The sequence below is a fragment of the Octopus sinensis genome, linkage group LG1 (assembly GCF_006345805.1).
Source record: "Octopus sinensis linkage group LG1, ASM634580v1, whole genome shotgun sequence".
NCBI lineage: Eukaryota > Metazoa > Mollusca > Cephalopoda > Octopoda > Octopodidae > Octopus > Octopus sinensis.
In genome coordinates, this window is record NC_042997.1 from 89,327,870 (window position 1) to 89,346,397 (window position 18,528).

Here is an 18,528-nt window from a genome sequence, read left to right on the forward strand (position 1 = left end):
AGTGGAACCTTGGTTTGTGAACACCTCTCATCATAAACAAATCAGCTTATGAACAATTTTTCAAACATAAAAATGTCTTGGGTGATGAATGGTGTCTTGAGTAACAAACATACAAGCCAGCAACAACAGTTGACAATGCACTGGGAATATCAGTGGGAGAGTGTGAGTTACTGTCTAGCTTTCTCTCAATGCACATCATTGCTTGAATTTGCTATGATTTCTCTTGAGTTTCCTATGGGAAAAATAGTTTTGGTTTACCAATATTTTAGATGGTGAACAACCGTCAGGAATGAATTAAATTTGTAAACAAGGTTCCACTGTATTTGGGCAGCACATTTAATTCTATATCTTTTAGATTTTTCATCCTAATTATCAGTGCAGATGTGGCTGTGTGGTAAGAAGCTTACTGTCTAAGCATGTGGTTTTGGGTTCAGTCTAACTGCGTGATACCTTGGACGAGTGTCTTCTGCTATGGCTCCAGCCAGGCTGTGAGTGGATTTGGTAGATGAAAACTGAAAGAATACCTTTGTATGTATGTATGTGTATATATATATATATATATATATATATATAATATATATATATATATATATGCATGCATAAATGTGTGTGTTCATGCATATGTATTACTCTCTACTTGCTCTGTCCTTCATTTCCAATTTTCTGTGAAAACATGTCTGATCATGTGGAAATATTACCTTACTTGGAAACAGGTGAGGGTTGGTAACAAAAATAAAAATCCACCTGACCTGTGCAAGCATGGAAAAGTAGATATCGAGATGACAATGATGAATATGTATTAGATTGCTTGAGAAAGTTACACGAGATAGATTTCAGTTTTATCACATAAGTGATTTATCTATGTGATATTGATCCTCTCTATAGGTTACTTATAAAATTTGTATAATATTTTCAGGAGAAAATCCATAGCATCAATGTACGCTCTGAAGAAATGTACAAACTAAAGAATGACATTGGTAGGTTTTCAGATATATTTGAGAATTTAGTTTTATGTTCTCATATTTCATATGCAATTATTACTCATCTGATTTGGTAAATTCATCAGTGTTGTCAAGCTACCATTGTCCAAGTATACTTGGAGATTAGCTTATAAGTTAAAAATTTACTTTCAAAATGCTTTTTTTTATTACACCTTCTTTCCCCCATTTAAGATGACGGCTGTAATTTATACTTATCTATAATTTTTTCTTTTACATATTATTTTTACTTTATTATCATTATCATTGTTTTAATGTCCACCTTCTCTCATGCTTGCATGGGTCAAGCAGAATTTATTGAGGCTGACAGAAACTGATCAAAGCCTGTTATTTGTATGTGTGTGTGCTTGTTATGATGCTCACATGTAAGTCAGCATCACCATCATACAATAATGTTTGGTTCCAGTCTTTTTTGAAAAACATATCTGGCCATAGGAAATATGTTGTTTGGCAACAGGAAGGACATCTGGCTATAGAAAATCTGCCACCACAAATTTCGTCTGGCCCATTCAAGCCTGGAAAATGATGGTTATTTGAGCATCAGACAAATACTGCGTAATTGTCCTTGCCCTATGCATTCTGAATTCAAATCCTACTGAGATTCATAAAGTTTGGGACTGCATTGTTAAATGTATCCCTCTTTTTCTGGGGTGGATGTGATTTGAGAGAGATTTGGCTGCTAATTCTAGTAAGTTACACAGTTACATAAAAGTTTATTGTTTTTAGTATTTTTGTAAAATAATATTCCAAGTTGTTCAAGATGCAGGAAAAAGGGGAAAAAAAGACTTGATTTTTATTTCTGGTTCCATTTTTAGAGGTTGTCCGAACTGAAAGAAAGCAGTTACAGATATCTGTTGAGGAATTAAGAAAAAATATTGAAACTGAATTTGAAGGTAAGTTCATAATATCTCGAGGTCAGTTCGAATCAAGCAACCTTGTATTCATGGCTGTTCCAGTCATTACTATTTTATCATAATTTCGGGCATTGTGTATCTAGAACTATATTGTCCAATGTGTTCTTTCTGTTAAAGATGGTGTGGTGTCATTTGAGGGATATTCCTTATATGACTTCTAGTAGGGTGGAAGATCATATGGAAGCTTCTTCATTGGCTTGACTTGGTTTAGTTGTTATACATGTTGTAATGTTTATCCAATTACAGAAACTGTGTGTGATAGCTACAGATACAATTTTGAAAGCCATAGGTGCATTTTGTGATGTTTTGAGGTGTCTCTTCTAATATGAAGGAACATACATTAACAATGAGTTCTCAACACTTCTTTAAAATCTTCATGCAATATCAATGAAATAAATAGATCTTATTTCTAATAGTAATGTATGTAGCATAAATGTTATTAAGCCTTTAGCATTTAAACCAGCCATATCCAACCCAAATATTCCACCACTTTCATGTTGAAAGTGGCCAGATCTGGCCTCTCACATCAACCCTACAATATCATTCTAAAAATAAACAGTTACATCATAGAAGTCTCAATTTTATGAGATAATACATGATTAATTCAAAACAATGGGATTAAATAAGCATTATGTTTGACAGAGTAATGTGAATGCTAAAAGGTTAATATCTGAATTTGTGGCAATGGTGTTTGATTTTCTCATAAGTCCAACACCTCTTATTGTGACTCTAATTAGATTTTAATGCAATGCATGGATCTTATTGTGACAGTAGAGTTTTAAGGAGCTTTGATTACTATTTCTAGTAGTTAGGGCAGCCATGTTGAGGATTCCTTATTCATTCACTATAAGCTTGCTTCTTGTAAAATGAGTAGTTACCGATATAACTATGAAATATGCTCATCTTACTATAACTCATCTTACACAGCTGACAAACATACTTTACTTAGTTTTCTTGATTGAATGAGTAACAGGAGCAATGATGTCCAGTTGCTGTTTCATGCTCTTGCATGATGAAGGTTAGTGGTTCCAGAGACATCATCATGCTTAGAGCTAACCAGGTCCACCAGTGCTCTCCATCACTGGTGATTCTGTGTCAGCTCTGGAGTGTGTGTGTGTGTGCAAGTGTACGTGTGTGTGTATGCGGCGTGCGTATATGCGTATAAGCATGTATCTTTGTGTAAGTATATGTATACTTGTCTATGTGTGCGTGTGTATGTATATTTACTTCTATATGCAGGCGCGCTTGTATATGCAAGTGTTTGTATGCGTGTGGGATCTTTTCCTTTTGATATTTAAGAGATATGGCTGTTATTTCTAGCACATGCCTCCTCGTTTGTTTATCAATATCGATAACGCAGCAAATGATTTGAGCTCAAAAGAGAGCATACGATTGGTTAAAATTCGAAGAATTAAACTACGTTAAACTTACAAATTACAAATTTATCAAAAAAGCCAAGTGAAAATAATGTTTTCTTTTCACACATTCTACCAGTATACGAAGTTTCAAATTGTTTAGTTAACTAGAAATTGTGTTGAATTCCGTCCATCAAAAGGAAAAGATCCATAGAGAGCTGATGCATTGTAGATGTGGAGCCTCATCTTCTGTTAACTTACTTTAACAGTCTATTTCTCACTCATTTAAAAACAAATAGATATTTGGCGTTAGGAAGGGCATCCAGCTGTAGAAACATTGCCAGATTAGACTGGAGCCTGGTGCAGCCTTCTGGCTTCCCAGAACCCCGGTCGAACCGTCCAACCCATACTAGCATGGAGAACGGACGTTAAACGACGATGATGATGATGATAAGATATGAAATAGTTGTTAAATACATAAATTAATAGTAATTATAATTATTTACTTTAATTAGGTAAACAATCAGATGCACATGTAAGTTTTGTTAACCACTTGTTTTCTATTAAGTATGAGAAATCAATCTTCAGCCCTTAACATAATAAATTTGTTTCTGTTCTTACAGGAAGCACTGCTGAGTTGCAGACAATGATAAATAAATTTGAAGACAACTTGCAAGAAAAAGAAGACTCTCTTTCAGAGGTAATCATTGCTATTGCTTCTCAGCTAGTATTCATTATTTCTGTGGCAGGATTTAAACTTGGAACCAAGAAGGGTGGTGCATCACACTATAGAATCCTTTCTTCTATAGGCACAAGGTTGAAATTTTGTGGGATGTGGCTGGTTGATTGCATCAACCCCAGTGCTCAACTGGTACTTACTTTATTACCCTCAAAAGGATGAAAGGCAAAATCAACATCGGTGGAATTTGAATTCAGAATGTAAAGATGGCTGAAATACTGCTAAGCATTTTGTTTGGTATACTAACAATTCTGCCAGCTCACCATCTTATTATATAACATAGACTATACAATTTGGTCAGAAAGCAGGTGTTTTTGGTTACATTAAGATTGTTAAGAAATTGTTTGTCAAACAAACATTCTCTCTGCATATGTTTACTGATATATATAACTAATTCATTTTCTGCATAGTGTATAAGTATCTAATTATTCTTTTATTGATTGGACTGCAATCATACTCATTCAAGTGTTTAGTCACTCATATTGACCCCAAAGTTACAATACATAAAGGGACACATAATCAACACTGGTTTTTAGATGTGTAGACATAAAAACACATACACATCATGTAAAGACAAAGAGAAACAAGCATACACACACATCTTTCATCTTCCGTCTGCCAAATCCATTCACAAGACTATGGTAGAAGACACTTGCCCAAGGTGTCATGCAGTGGGACTAAACCAAAAATCACAGAGTTGGGAAACAAACTATAATCACAATCACACACATACACACACAATGAGTTTTGCTGTTTGTGACTACCAAATTCCACTTGCATTGTGTTGATCAACCTGAGGTTAGAGTAGAAGACATTTTCCCAAATTGCCACCTCTTAAGTATTACATAGAGGACACTGAATATTTATTCATATAGTCTGATGGAAGTGTATATAATGACTTTACTAAAGCTAATGAGTCCCAAATAAGTTGAAATAGTGATATTTTGAAAGCATTGACAATCAAGTAATTGTGTCCCAGACAACCAGGTGAGAAACAAGTGCTTCATATCTTCTCAGTGGCAATTATGTACTGCTGAGATTCTTAAATCCATCTCATTCTAAAAAGGTTTCATAGAGTAGCAACTCTCTAGTGATGATGAAAGATTTGTTGGTTTACAGTTTAACCCATTGTTTAACCCTTTGACATTTACATTATTCTGTCAAAATGCTTGTTTATTAACATTGTAAGGTTGGTGTGAAAGGCCAGATCTGGTCAGTTTGAACATAAAACAGGTAGAATATTTTGACTGGATGTGACCTATTTAAATGCTAAAGGGTTTATGTCTATATTGCATACTGGCATTAGTTGGCCAGTTTGACAGGGTCTGATGGGCCCAAAGACTGCATCATGCTTCAATGTCTGCTTTGGTATGATTTCTACAGCTGGATGCACTTCCTAACACCCTCTACTTTACCGCATGTACCAGGTGCTTTTTTTTGTGCCACCAGCACTAGTGAGGTTGCAAAACTATGAACCCCAGACTGGGAATGGAGTGTGCAACTTTATGCCAGGAGATAAAGAGTAGAGAAGGGTCCCTTCTTTTATGTTATGAATTCAAATCTTGCCCTGGCTACGTTTGTCTTTCATCCCTCCTGGGCCAAATAAATTAGTTCCAAGCATGGACTTTAGTCCTTTCCCACTTTTACAAATTTCTAATCTTGTGTCAGTATATGAAATCATAATAGTGGTGAGCACTACAGAGGAAAGGTAAGCACCATGTGAATTGTGTTGAGTCCTTACACTTTTTTCACTTTGTTAATGCTATTAGGAATAATAATTAAGTTTTAAAAAATGTTTATATTTTTCAGTTTAATAAGAAACTCGACAAACTTGCAAATGAGAATGAAGGTTATGAACAAGAAAAATCCATTTTGTTGGTAGAGATTGGCAAACTGGACCAAGAAGCTACAGTAAGTTTCAAGGCAGACATTATCAGTATTCTTCTTCATGCAATGTCCCACCCAAGTTCTTATAGTGCTTGCATTAGCTGCTCATGTCTTATGAGTCATTAAAATAGGTAGCTTCTTTCGTCTGTGGTGAGTGATTTGATGGGAATTTGGCTGTTATAAATAGCAAGTTGAATGACCATGTAGCAGCTTCCTTTTGGTTTGTATGTGCTTTATATGTAGCTATTGTTCAACCCCCAGCCAGTCTTGATAGAACAGATATGGTCAAAGGTGTTCTACTTGTGACAATTTTTTTTCAGATATGATATAAAGGGTAAAGATCCCTTTCAGTCATAAATGAGCAGGGGGTTGCACATAGAAAGTTCCCCTCCAAGGCACAAGTCTAGGCAAGGTTGTTTATGGAAAACAAGCAGTTACCCATGCATACCAGCGTCCCCTCTCCACGCCACCAATGTTATGCAAAGGAAAGGCAAAAGCCAATACAGCTTGGCACCAGTGACATTGCAACTCATTTCTAAAGCTGAATGAACTGGAGCAACATAAAATAAAGTGTCTTGCTCAAGAACACAACACTCAGCCCAGTCTGGGAATCAAACTCACTACCTCATGGTTGTGAGCCCAAAGCTCTAACCACTGAAGTAAACAGTCATGTCATAAAAATCTTGTAGCTTTGAGGTAATGTGCGATAAAGCCATTTCTGCCTAAATACAATTATATATACTGTGAATTTTTCAACTGCTTACAGATTTTTTTCAATGTTTAAAATGGAAATTGACTTTTGTAATAAATGTATGGCTTCAGCAAGTAGCAATTCCAATTTGAAGGATTTGCACTCGAAGAATTACAAAATATAGAAGGTGAAAATGAAAATAAGTTACTTGTCTTTGGATGAATCAGGTATAGATGTTTCTGAAGTTCTGACAAGGAAGAGTATTTTGATAACAAACACGATGGAGATCTTTGAGACACTAATATGGTCAGACAATACAATATTAATACATTCCCAATTCTATTGAAAATTCATAATTGTAAATCATCAGTATTTAAACACCTACTGACAAAATATCAAGTCTGCATGTAAAAAATTAACATTACAAATATTGTTGGTACATTATGAATAAATAGGTATTACATTTGACAGAGTAATCAAAATACTGAAGGGATAAAGAGAGGACATATTAGATAATATAGTCCTAGATTCACTATGTCCTCTAAAAGACATAATCAAACAATATAGTATCCTGTATATCATATCATGGCTTAGTGGTTAGAGCATTGGGCTCACAATCATGAGGTAGTGAGTTTGATTCTGGGACCGGGTTGTGTGTTGTATTCTTGAGCAAGACACTTTATTTCATGTTGCTCCATTTCACTCAGTTGTAGAAATGAGTTGCAATGTCACTGGAAAGGCATTCAGCTGCAAAATGTTCTTTTAAAAGAGGAAACCATGATAAGTCAAATAAGACTGTTTTGCTTCCATAAGGCAAACTGATAATTTAATAGGAAAAATGGCCTTAAAATGTTTGTCATTATTTTTGCTTTATAGAAGGTGGTGAGCTGGCAGAATTGTTAGGACATTGGGCAAAATGCTTAGTGACATTTTGCACATCTTTATGTTCTGACTCAAATTCCACCAAGGTTGACTTTGCCTTTCATCCTTTTGGGGTTGAAAAAGTAAGTACTGGTTTAGCGCTGGGGACAAAAGTTGAAATGGTTATTATTATAGAAGTGAAGATAGAAGTGAATCATTAGAGCATCAAAGAGCTTTGTATTATTTGTCCTGGCTCTTTACAATCTGTATTGAAATCCTGTCACAGTCAATTTTGCTTTACCTCCCACCAACTGGTCAATAAAATAACAGTCAAGTACTTTTGTTGATGATATCAACCAACCACTACCCCTTTAAGTTGCTGGCCTTGAGCCTAAATCAGAAACCATTATTATTTTTTTTATTTATTTATTTATTTTTTAAATCAATTTTGCTATTTTAGAACAATGAAGAAAATATACAAGCCCGTGCAGATTTGGTAATGCGTCTGGCTACAAAATATAATATTGATGGTGAGAACATTTTTCCTTCTATTTGCTTCACATTCATTTTTTTCATATTGGAATACAAAAAAATTGGCTTTGTATCTTGTATCTTTTATCTTTTAGTTGTTTCAGTCATTTGACCCTAGGACTTACTTTTTGAAGCCTAGTACTTACTCTATTAGTTCCCTTTTTGCTAAACTGCTAAGTTACTAGGAGTAAACACAGACACACACAAACACGCACACACACACACACGCATGCACACACACACACACTGGGCTTCTTTCAGTTTCCATCTACCAAATCTACTCACAAGGCTTTGGTTGGTCTGAGGCTATAGTAGAAGACACTTGCCTAAGATGTGCAGTGAGACTGAACCTGGAACCATGTTGAGAAGCAACTTCTTACCACACAGCCTATTGTGCCTATTGTTTTTTTATTAATCCTTTTCCCATGCTAATAGTAGGAGTTAGAAGTTTTTATTGTTGTATGATGAGTTGCAAAACATGTATCTACTTAGCGGTATTACTAGTGCAGCTGTTAGACCATGTCTTTAAATATGGGACATAAATAAGCAGGAGAGGAATTTGAAGAAACAGATATGCAAAAGAGACAGAGTGATGGACAAAATATCCCTGGTTTTGATGTTTTGAGTTCTGATCCTGCCAAAATTAACTTTGTTTTTCATTCTTGTAGGGTAAAAAAACCCAACCAAAATGAAGTATCTGTAAAATTGAGATTAATATAATCATCTGTTCTATCTTCCTTAAATATATGGTCTTGTACCTTTGTTAGAAATTATTATTGCACTCAGACATTTTTATTTTGATAATTTATAAATAATTAGTACTATTGTTATTGATTTTTCCAGTTTGTCAGCACACTTCATCATCATCATCATCACCTTCATTTAACATCCGTTCTCCATGCTAGCATGGGTTGGATGGTTTGACAGGAGTTGGCCAGCTGGAGAGTTGCCCTGGAGACATTTGTCTGTTTTGGATTATCTAAGGCTGGATACCTTTCCTAATGCCAACCACTTTACAGTGTGTGCTGGGTGCTTTTTATGTGGCACTGGCATGGGTGCTTTTACATGGCACTGGCATGGGTGTTATTATGTAGCACTGGCACAAGTGCTTTTATGTGGTACCTGTGCTGATGTGCCCGCAAGACTAGGATCTCTCAGTTGAGAGAGTGATGTTGGGGGCATGGGAGGGGAGGTAGGTGATGGCCAACAATTTTTGGAAGAGGGGGCAAGTCAATTACATTGACTGGTACTTTATTTTATCGGTCCAAAAAGGATTAGAGGCAAAGTTGGCCTCAGCAGAATTTGAATTCAGAATGTAAGGAGCTAGAAGAAAACCTAAATATTTTGTTTGATATGCTAACAATTATGTTAGCTCACTGTCTTCAATAATGATAATAATTCTTTCTAATATAGGTACAAAGCTTGAAATTTGAAGAGAAGAGGCTAGTTAATTACATTAACTCCAGTTCTCAACTAGTACTTATTTCATTGACCCTGAAAGGACAAAAGGACAAGTCAACCTCAGTGGGATTTGAACTTAGAATGTAAAGGTGGAAGAAATGCTGCTAAACATTTTGTCCAGCATGCTAACAATTCTGCCAGCTCATCACCTTAATAATTATATTTTTTTCACCTATAGGTACAAGGCCTGAAATTTTGTTGGGATAGGACCAGTTGATCACATTGACTCTTGTTCTCAACTAATACTTTTTTTATTGACCCCATAATGTTGCGACTTGGATTCGACTCTTGCTACAAGTTCACCTGGAAGAGGTTAATCCTTGTAATGGTATTCTAGGCAGGATTTTGGACGCAGAAAGTACAGAGCTGGATTAGATGCTGCAAAGCATTCTATTTAATGTTCTCGTGATTCCATGAAAACCATTGCCATGGAATGGTACTCAGTGATCCTGAAAGGATGGAAATAAAGTTGACATCAGTAGGATTTGATGCTAGAATGCACAGAGCTGGAACAAATACCCACTAGGCATTTAATCTGATACTCTAAGAACACTGCCTATATGATTTATTATGCTTGCTTAGTGACTGGATGAAGTAGAGTTCTGAGTTTTGCTAGGGATGTATTTTGTAGTTAGAGACCTACCTGTCTTTTATTTCACTCAGCTGTTATCAAGCAGAATTAATTAATAATATCCTCCTCCTCGCTGCCGCCACTGCTGTTATGATGATAATAGTGATGATGTTGGTAATATCACAAATTTGTCTTAACATTTGTCAACTGAATTTATCTTAGTTACGCCAAGTTATGTGTTGTCTCTTGTATATAAACTGCTTGGCAGAAACTGTATCAGAGCAATTGTGTGTGAGTGTTTATATTCGATTTTGTATGACACCACTTGCACAAAATGGTGATTTTGTCTTTATATTCCCTGTAAACAATACTTCCTGTGGCTTTGAGCTTTGAAAGAATAGTGTATCCAGCTGTAAAGTACTGCCTTAATAAATCTCCTTCCAACCCATGCCCATATAAAACAAGCGAACAAATACTGTTGTTAAATTCTTTCAGACTTTGATAAGAATACCATAGACAACAAGACCACAAAAAATTTTATAGAGATGTTGAATAACACCCATCAACAATTGATGTCTGATGTCAAAATAGAAAAGGTATGTATTCATTGTATATTTTTGTGTATTCATGTGTGCTTTGTTCAATGATTTTGATCTCTGTCAGCTAGTCATGAGTTCTGACATATCTGACCCTAGATACTGAGCTTTGTACTCAGTGGTTTTCATATGGTCCATTGTGATGTGCTTATTCATTGAGAGGGCATCTAGATACACTGCAGATTTTAAATAATGCTATTTAATCCTTTAAATCTGCAAATATGCTTTAGCAGGTGTGATTACATTTGACTATACTCTTAGAAGATGCAAAAGTGACTGGCAATATAGTTTTGAGCTGTAATGACAAAACCATGTGGCCACCTTTTTTTTTGCATCTTCCAAGGGTATAGTAATCCTTTCTACAAACTTGGGGGAGGGGCTAGTTGATTACATTGATCTTAGTGCTCAACTGGCACTTATTTCATCAACCCCGAAAGGGTGAAAGGCAAATTTGAACTCAGAACGTAAAGACGGACAAAATGCTGCTAAGCATTTTGCCTAGTGTACTAACAATTCTAGCAGCTCACTGCCTTTCCCAGGGGTGTATAATCAAATGAAATACCTGCTAAAGCATACTTGTAGGTTCAGAAGGTCAAAGTTTTAGAATTGCCATACTAATACCAGAGTGTTTCAGAAAACTTGTTATTTATAATTTTGCTCTTCACAAGTAGGATATATAATATAAGGTAAGCAGTAATTTTCATTATTTTTTCCAAATTTTTAATTTTAAGTTAATTTTATTTGATACTTTCCATATGAATTGCATCAGTAATTTTGTCATACTTGATCTCCAGTGAGCCTTTAAGTCATGTAGTTTTAAGAACTACTGACCTATGTACTCATGGATTTGATTTAGATATTGGCCTCTGTGTGCTAATGTATCTGATCTGTACTAATCTGTTATGTGTACACTATGTCTGGGAAAAGACAGGATGGTCATGGTCAGAAGGCCTTTGATAAGTTTAATGAGGGTGAAACTTGGTGTTAAACAATATCAACATTATCAAAATTGAGTCCCATTCTTACAACTATTATGTTGTGCTCACAGAATTAACTTTCTTAATTGTTTTTTTTATTGACATAGGTGTGTTTATTATTTTTTTTGTTATACTTGAAAAAGATGTAAAGCAGAAGGTTAGCTCTTTGTTGAAGTTGAGTCTGTAAACATTCCATCAATGGATAGTTGAAGCTCAAAGTCAACAAGAGATTTTCATAGTGTGATTGCTTATTTTTAGAATGATGTAGGATAGCTGTGAGAGACCAGGTCTGGCCAATTTTAACACAAAACTGGTAGAATATTTATGCTTGGATAAGACCAGTTTGAATGCTAAAGGGTTAAATTACATAAAGCTGAGATTTTGGGTGTATTTTATCTATTGACTAGTCAAGATAAATTAAAATGCTGGGGCCAAACTGATAAAAAAATTTTTTCTTTCTTTTTTTTTTTTGTCCCTTACCTCCAATTGAAACTTGTGTTAATTCTTCAAATAGAAAAGATTTGAAGAGAAGGAGCAAAGTATACAGCAAGAAATGGATGGGGTTAAAGAAAAAAAGGTTCAACTTGAACAGAGAATTAAGATGGAAGAAGAAATAACGGTGAGAAATATGTTGATTTAGTTATTGTTTTATTGTTATTCACTTTCCTATATACCCCTTCTTGTAACTTGAGGGTGCACCCTGACTCATCTTTACCACTGTTTTCTTTCTTTTCCAACTGGGGTAACTGTCTTTCTACATCAAAACACCTGTATATATCTGTCTTCTTACTTCAAGACACCTGTATAGCCACCTAATTTGATACTACTATTCCTCCTTCAGTCGAGGAGTTCTTGTCTTGCAACTCGGTGAGTGACTTCACTAGTGCTGGTGTTACATAAAAAGCACCCTGTTCAGTGGTTGGCAAAGAAAGGGCATTCAACCTTAGAAACCATGTCAAAGCAGACATTGGAGTGTTTGGTACAGTCGTCTGGCTCACCAGCTCCTGATGCATCACCTAACCCAGTGGTTCTCAACCATATTTCCCTATGGACCCCTTTGATTCCTATTTTATGCTAATGGACTTCCATAGCCATTTGATGTGTATAAAAAAAAATACATCTTCCTGTATTTTTAGAATTAAATATTAAGAATTTTATAAAAAAATTAAGAATTATGTGTAATGAATTGATTATGCTTCTACAATACACAAAATATTTTAACAAAAAAATCTTATAGCCACCACCCCCACTCCCCAGGGCCACATGGAGCCCTCCTGAGAACCACTGGTCTAGCTCATGTCAGCATGGGAAATAGACTTTAAATGATGATGAGAGTTTATGTTTCAGTCATTCTGCTGCAGCCTTGCTGGTAGCACTAACTTTGAGGATTTTTAAGTGATCTTATTGAACCTACTCTCTTAATCTTCTACCTACTTCATCAATCTCTGTTAATTGAACCATTCTATTTATCAAATTGGTGATGAAACCATGTTGATGAACACAAAATTGAAATATTAATACAGGGATCTTGCCATGGGGGACTTTAGCTTTCATTTTTCTGAGGTCATTAACTCTCTCAGACCTGAGCCCCTGTGTCTAACTTTACATTCCTCTGGGCTCCTGAGCAAAAAAACAAATAGTTGCATACACAACTCAAGAGTAATGATTGAAGGCAAACTAATGGACAGAATCACAAAAAACTCAGAATAATGATAATAATAGGCTTATCTCTCAAGTATGTTATTTGTCCACCTGAATTGCTACTTTCTTCATCACTTTCACCATTTTGATTGTCTGAATTACTCATTATCTACATAAGAATAAACTCTTCATCTGAAGAATAAATATCATCATTGATAACTTCCTCAAATGCAAAGAGTTTAGGCCTTGCTTCTTTAGCAGACAAAGTGCTGGTAAACTGTATTTTATCGACCTCACCTCTCTGCTATTTGTTCAGATCCCACCAGGATCATCTTTGATTTTCACCTTTTTAACATTGAAAAAAAAACTACCATTCTTGCACCATATTTCTAAAAATAAGTGCAGGCATGGCTTTGTGATAAGAAGTTTACTTCCTAGTCACATATTTCTGAGTTCAGTCCCACTGTGTCACACCATGTGCAAGTGTCTTCTATTAAAGTCCTGGGTCAACCAAAGATTTTGGAGTGTATTTGGTAGTTGGAAAGAAGCCGGTTGTGTGTGTGATTTACAACTGGTATTGGTTTGTTTACATTCCTGTAACTTAGCGGTTCAACACAAGAAACAATAGAATAAGTACCAGACTCAAAAATATATAAAAATTGTAAGGTTTACTCATTTGACTATATTCTTCAAGGCAGTATCCCAGCATGGTCACAGTTCAGTGACTGAAACAAGTAAAAGATAAAAAAATAAAAAAATAATAACTTTGAGTATGTAGATGAGTTCTGACAAATGTGCATGTTTTATTTCCAGAAAAAGAACATAGCAGAAATTCAAAAATGTGAGTATGCCCTGCAACAAATGGAAAGTTCTGCCAGATACCGTGATGAAATCTCTGCTGATTTGAAATCTGCTGTAAGCTACATTACAATTTTAATTTTCTTTCTTAATTTTATTATTAATTTTGCAGCAGTAGGGCTATGTTTGTCCCCTTTTTGAGAGGTTGTTAAACTAAAGGATCAAGATCATTAGATGATATTGCATTACTAAGCCTCACTTGAGCTGATCAAATGTAACCAATGATCAGCCTAAGGGACATAATGATCTAAGATTTAAGGCTCAAATATGTTTCCCTTTTTTTGTTGTGTTTAGGGAGTCATTACATCAATAACATAGGGATTTTGACCCTGGATAGCCAAAAGGACATGATGTTGATCAAAGATTTAAAGCTCAAATATATGTTTCCTTTTTTTTTTTGTGTCTAGGGAGTCATTATGCTAATATTAATAATGTGGGACTTTGACCCTGGCCAGCCTAAGTGACATGATGTTGATCTAAGATTTAAGGCTCAAATATGTTACCTTTTTTTTTGTTGTGTCAGCTGTCTCATCCATATGCATCACAGTCTTCTTTCTTGCATACTACATTTGATTCTTCTTATTAATTTTTCTCTCAACATATTTGTACTTTGTTATTCATCCACACTTAACGTTACACATCCAGTAGAACATGCTAACATAATTTCTTTCTAGTCTTTTCAAGTCCTTTACATTCAAGGCTCATGTCTTACTACTATGCAGTTTTGCAATTCTAACATAAACATCACAATACATGACTGGATTCTTTCAGTTTCCTTTTACCAGATCTATTTATAAGGCTTTGGTCAGCGTAGGGCCATAGTAGAAGACACTTGCCTAAGGCACCATGCAGTAAGACTGAACCCAAAACTGTATGTTTGAAAAGCAAATTTCATTATCACACAGCTGTACTTGTGCCATCCCACAAATTTCTGAGTGTCCTATACTAAAAATTAGGTCTTAGAACAGGTACACTGTACCCTGGTTAATTGTAAGAGGTAACTAAAAGGGTTGGCATCAGAAAGGGTATCTGGCTGTAAAATACTGCTGTAGAAAGCCTCTACAATTCATGCCAGTAAAAAGATGACTAATGATTCTTCAGCTTAGAAGCAAGTATTTTTTAAGTTCACATAATATATTGTAAAATGTATTACTTTATCTGATTAATATTTCAATAATGCATTTCTGTTCTGTTGTGTTAATAAAGCAAAAGTCATTGAAAGCTACTGAGGAATCCATCAATGTTGCTGAACTAAAGAAAGAAATTCAGAATATGTCTCAGGAGAAGAAAACTCTGGAAGAACAATATGATGAACTTGAGTATGTAATTATTTAATTTAATATTTTGATATTGCAATTTTCAAATAATATCATCATTGGTTACAAATTTCCAATTAGCCAATTAGTGGTTTGTTCACTGAGAGTAATAGTGGCAAGGTAAACTTGGTAAACTTTTAAGAGCACTGCTTTTTCTCTTCTTCTTTTGGGCTGATGTTTATATCTTCATCAAAATAAAGTGAAAGGTACAAATGAGCATGCAATCTCACATGGATTTGTGTGTGAGTATACACATTGTAGAAAAGATTATTATTGTTGTTGTTATGCAGTGTCCAGTACACTTTCAGATTCCTGAGGTGTGTGCAACATTGTCTTTTAAGAGAGTAGAATTGCTGTTTGTATACTCTTTTCTATAATTGTAGTGTTTCTAGTTTACTTGAGTGTTTCATCTGTTTGTTGTGTAGAATATGTGGCATGTGATTTCTGTCATTTTTGGGAGTTCAGTAGTGATTGCATATAGTTTTTATTAGTAGCAGTAGCACTGATGTGTCATTGAAGACTACCTATTTATATTTACTAATAACAACATCATCACCGTTCATCATTGCCATTTAACAGCCATTTCTCATTGCATGAGTTAGACAGAATTTATTGAGGCAGATTTTCTACAGCTGGATGCCCTTCCTGTCACCAACCCTTAGGTGAGGGTTGGTGACAGGTAATATTTCCCCATGACCAGATATATCTCAGAAGATTGAAAATGAAGGATACTGCTTGCATGACAGTGATACCCACTTACAACTATCCTGTAATATCATGGCAAGGAGATAGTAATGTACACACTGTGTGGGCTTCCACACAGTCTCCATCTATCAGATCCACTCACTAGGCTTTAGTTGGCCCATGACTAATGTAGAAAATATTTAGCCAAATTGCCATGCGCTTTTGGCAATTAAATTTGTTAATTCCCTCCACGCCTTTCTTTTGATTAGCTATTTTATGTATGTGTTTAGGTCAAAATTAGCCCTTAGTAAACTGCATTTAATTTTATTTAAATTTTGGAGTGTGGAGTACCCACCACTCATGATCACCACCCGCTGCATGCCCCTCCACTATTCCTAACATGCTTGCCTACACACACTCCATGCCCTCACATATCTACCATTCCCACCTCCCAGCCACTTCAGTTTTCCTCACCATTACTTACTACAGTCTCCTTTTCCCTTCTCTAAACATCTCCCCTTAAACTCTTATAGAACATCCTCCTCTTTTCGCCTTTCTTTTCCTACTGGGGTGGCCAAGTATCTCCTCTATAGTAAGACACATATCTATCCTTCTATTATGTTTCAATCTCTCAACTGGCAAAAAGCCACCACCCTCAAATCCATTCCCTCTCCCAGTTGAGAAGTCTTTGTTTTGTAAGATTTTTGGCAACCCTGCTGGTGTTGGTGCCACGTCAAAAGCACCAGTGCTGGTGCCACATAAAAAGCATCCAGTACACTCGACAAAGTGATGAGCATTAGAAAAGGCATCCAGCTGTAGAAACCATGCCAGCAGAGAAGACAGACATTAAATGATGATGAGGTATCACTTCTAACCATAATAGTTGTTATTGTCATTAATTTGTTAAATTCTGATGTTTTCAGTATCTCTTTTCAGTGGTCTTCTAAAAAAGATGCATCAACATTCTACTGTACAGACTCAGATCAGTATGTTAGACAAAGAGAAAACTGCAAAAGAAGAACAAATTAAAAAATGGTATGAAATGTGTTTTCTAGCATGGAACTTTTTCTCGTGACTGATTTAATTTACCCTTTTGTCACCATATTACACTTGTTTCAATTAATTTTGAAAATAACAAAGAATTCATAAAAATAACTTTTTCATCATGAAGCTGGCATTTGAAACATAAATTAACATGAAATTTTAACTGAAGGTTTTAATTCAGATCACTTTGAAACAAAAAGTTTATATCTTAGGACTAAGGTGGGTTGGTATCAAAAGGTTTCGATATGTTACACATGGTTACACACTGGGCACAGTCATTCTAGGTTTTTTGTTTCCACTGTTTTGACATTTTAGAAAATATTCGTTTGAAGTAATTATCTGTTCAGTTGGATACTCCCTCTATCACTATCTGCTAAGCTAAAGTCTCTACTAAGTGTTAAGTTAGACCCCCTTCCTATTACTTTCTCCCAGGACTGAAATCTAGCAAGCTAGCTCAAGAAAGGCTATCTGTGTTGATCACCAGCACAGCACTGGATGAATTTAAAACTATAGTTAGTGGTAGTACAGTACCTGTCGTTGCACTTACTTCAAACTAATAAAGTTACTAACCCTGAAAGTGTTCCCTGTGTTACCTTTAAATAATACATGCAAGAGCAAGTCCCTGTCTTCATCAGATTCTTTTATCTGTGTGTATATGTTTCATCATCATCATCATTTAGCGTCCGTTTTCCATGCTAGCATGGGTTGGACGGTTTAACTGGGGTCTGTGAAGCCGGAAGGCTTCATCAGGCCCAGTCAGATTTGGCAGTGTTTCTACGGCTGGATGCCCTTCCTAACGCCAACCACTCCGCGAGTGTAGTGGGTGTTTTTTACGTGCCACCTGCACAGGTGCCAGACAGAGCTGGCAAACGGCCACGAACGGACAGTGCTTTTACGTGTCACCGGCACGGGGGCCAGCCGAGGCTGGCAACGAACACGAACGGATGGTGCTTTTACGTGCCACCGACACGGGGGCCAGACAGAGCTTTTTATACATAAATATATATTATATATATATGATGAACTCTCCTGTTGAGCATTCTGCTTTTGCCAAACAACCGGCACACAAATGATTTGTTTATAGTGATCAAATGTTCGTGCCACACATTATCTCACTCTCTCCATCCAAATGATGTTATTTGAACATGCACTGTCAGATGTTGAAGTGATCTCAGAGCAACATAAAATGAAGTGTTTTGCTCAAGAGCACAACATAACACCTGGTCTAGCAATTAAAATCATGATTTCATGATTGTGAGTACAACCCCCTGTCCACCAAACCATGTGCCCACGTATATATATATATATATATATATATATATATATTGGATTCTCTTGTCAGCTTCAACATATGAGTGTCTAACAACCAATAGTTGTGAGACTGCCTAAACAGCTGCTTTGTTT

At 35.7% G+C, this 18,528-nt stretch overlaps 1 protein-coding gene across 5 annotated transcripts in view; it reads left to right on the top strand.

The window, feature by feature from the left end:
- Nucleotides 1–18,528, top strand: part of LOC115217443 (DNA repair protein RAD50) — an 80,623-nt gene that overhangs the window by 18,221 nt on the left and 43,874 nt on the right. For all 5 annotated transcript variants that reach the window (XR_004999061.1, XM_029787147.2, XM_036502690.1 and 2 more), the window contains 10 exons: nt 917–977; nt 1,814–1,891; nt 3,891–3,967; nt 5,816–5,917; nt 7,906–7,975; nt 10,504–10,604; nt 12,096–12,200; nt 14,036–14,137; nt 15,287–15,399; nt 17,017–17,115. Coding sequence is in view for 4 of the 5 variants with exons in the window: in XM_029787147.2 (XP_029643007.1) it covers nt 917–977; nt 1,814–1,891; nt 3,891–3,967; nt 5,816–5,917; nt 7,906–7,975; nt 10,504–10,604; nt 12,096–12,200; nt 14,036–14,137; nt 15,287–15,399; nt 17,017–17,115 (908 nt within the window). In the remaining variant the exon portion in view is untranslated. The remainder of the gene's footprint in view (nt 1–916; nt 978–1,813; nt 1,892–3,890; nt 3,968–5,815; nt 5,918–7,905; nt 7,976–10,503; nt 10,605–12,095; nt 12,201–14,035; nt 14,138–15,286; nt 15,400–17,016; nt 17,116–18,528) is intronic.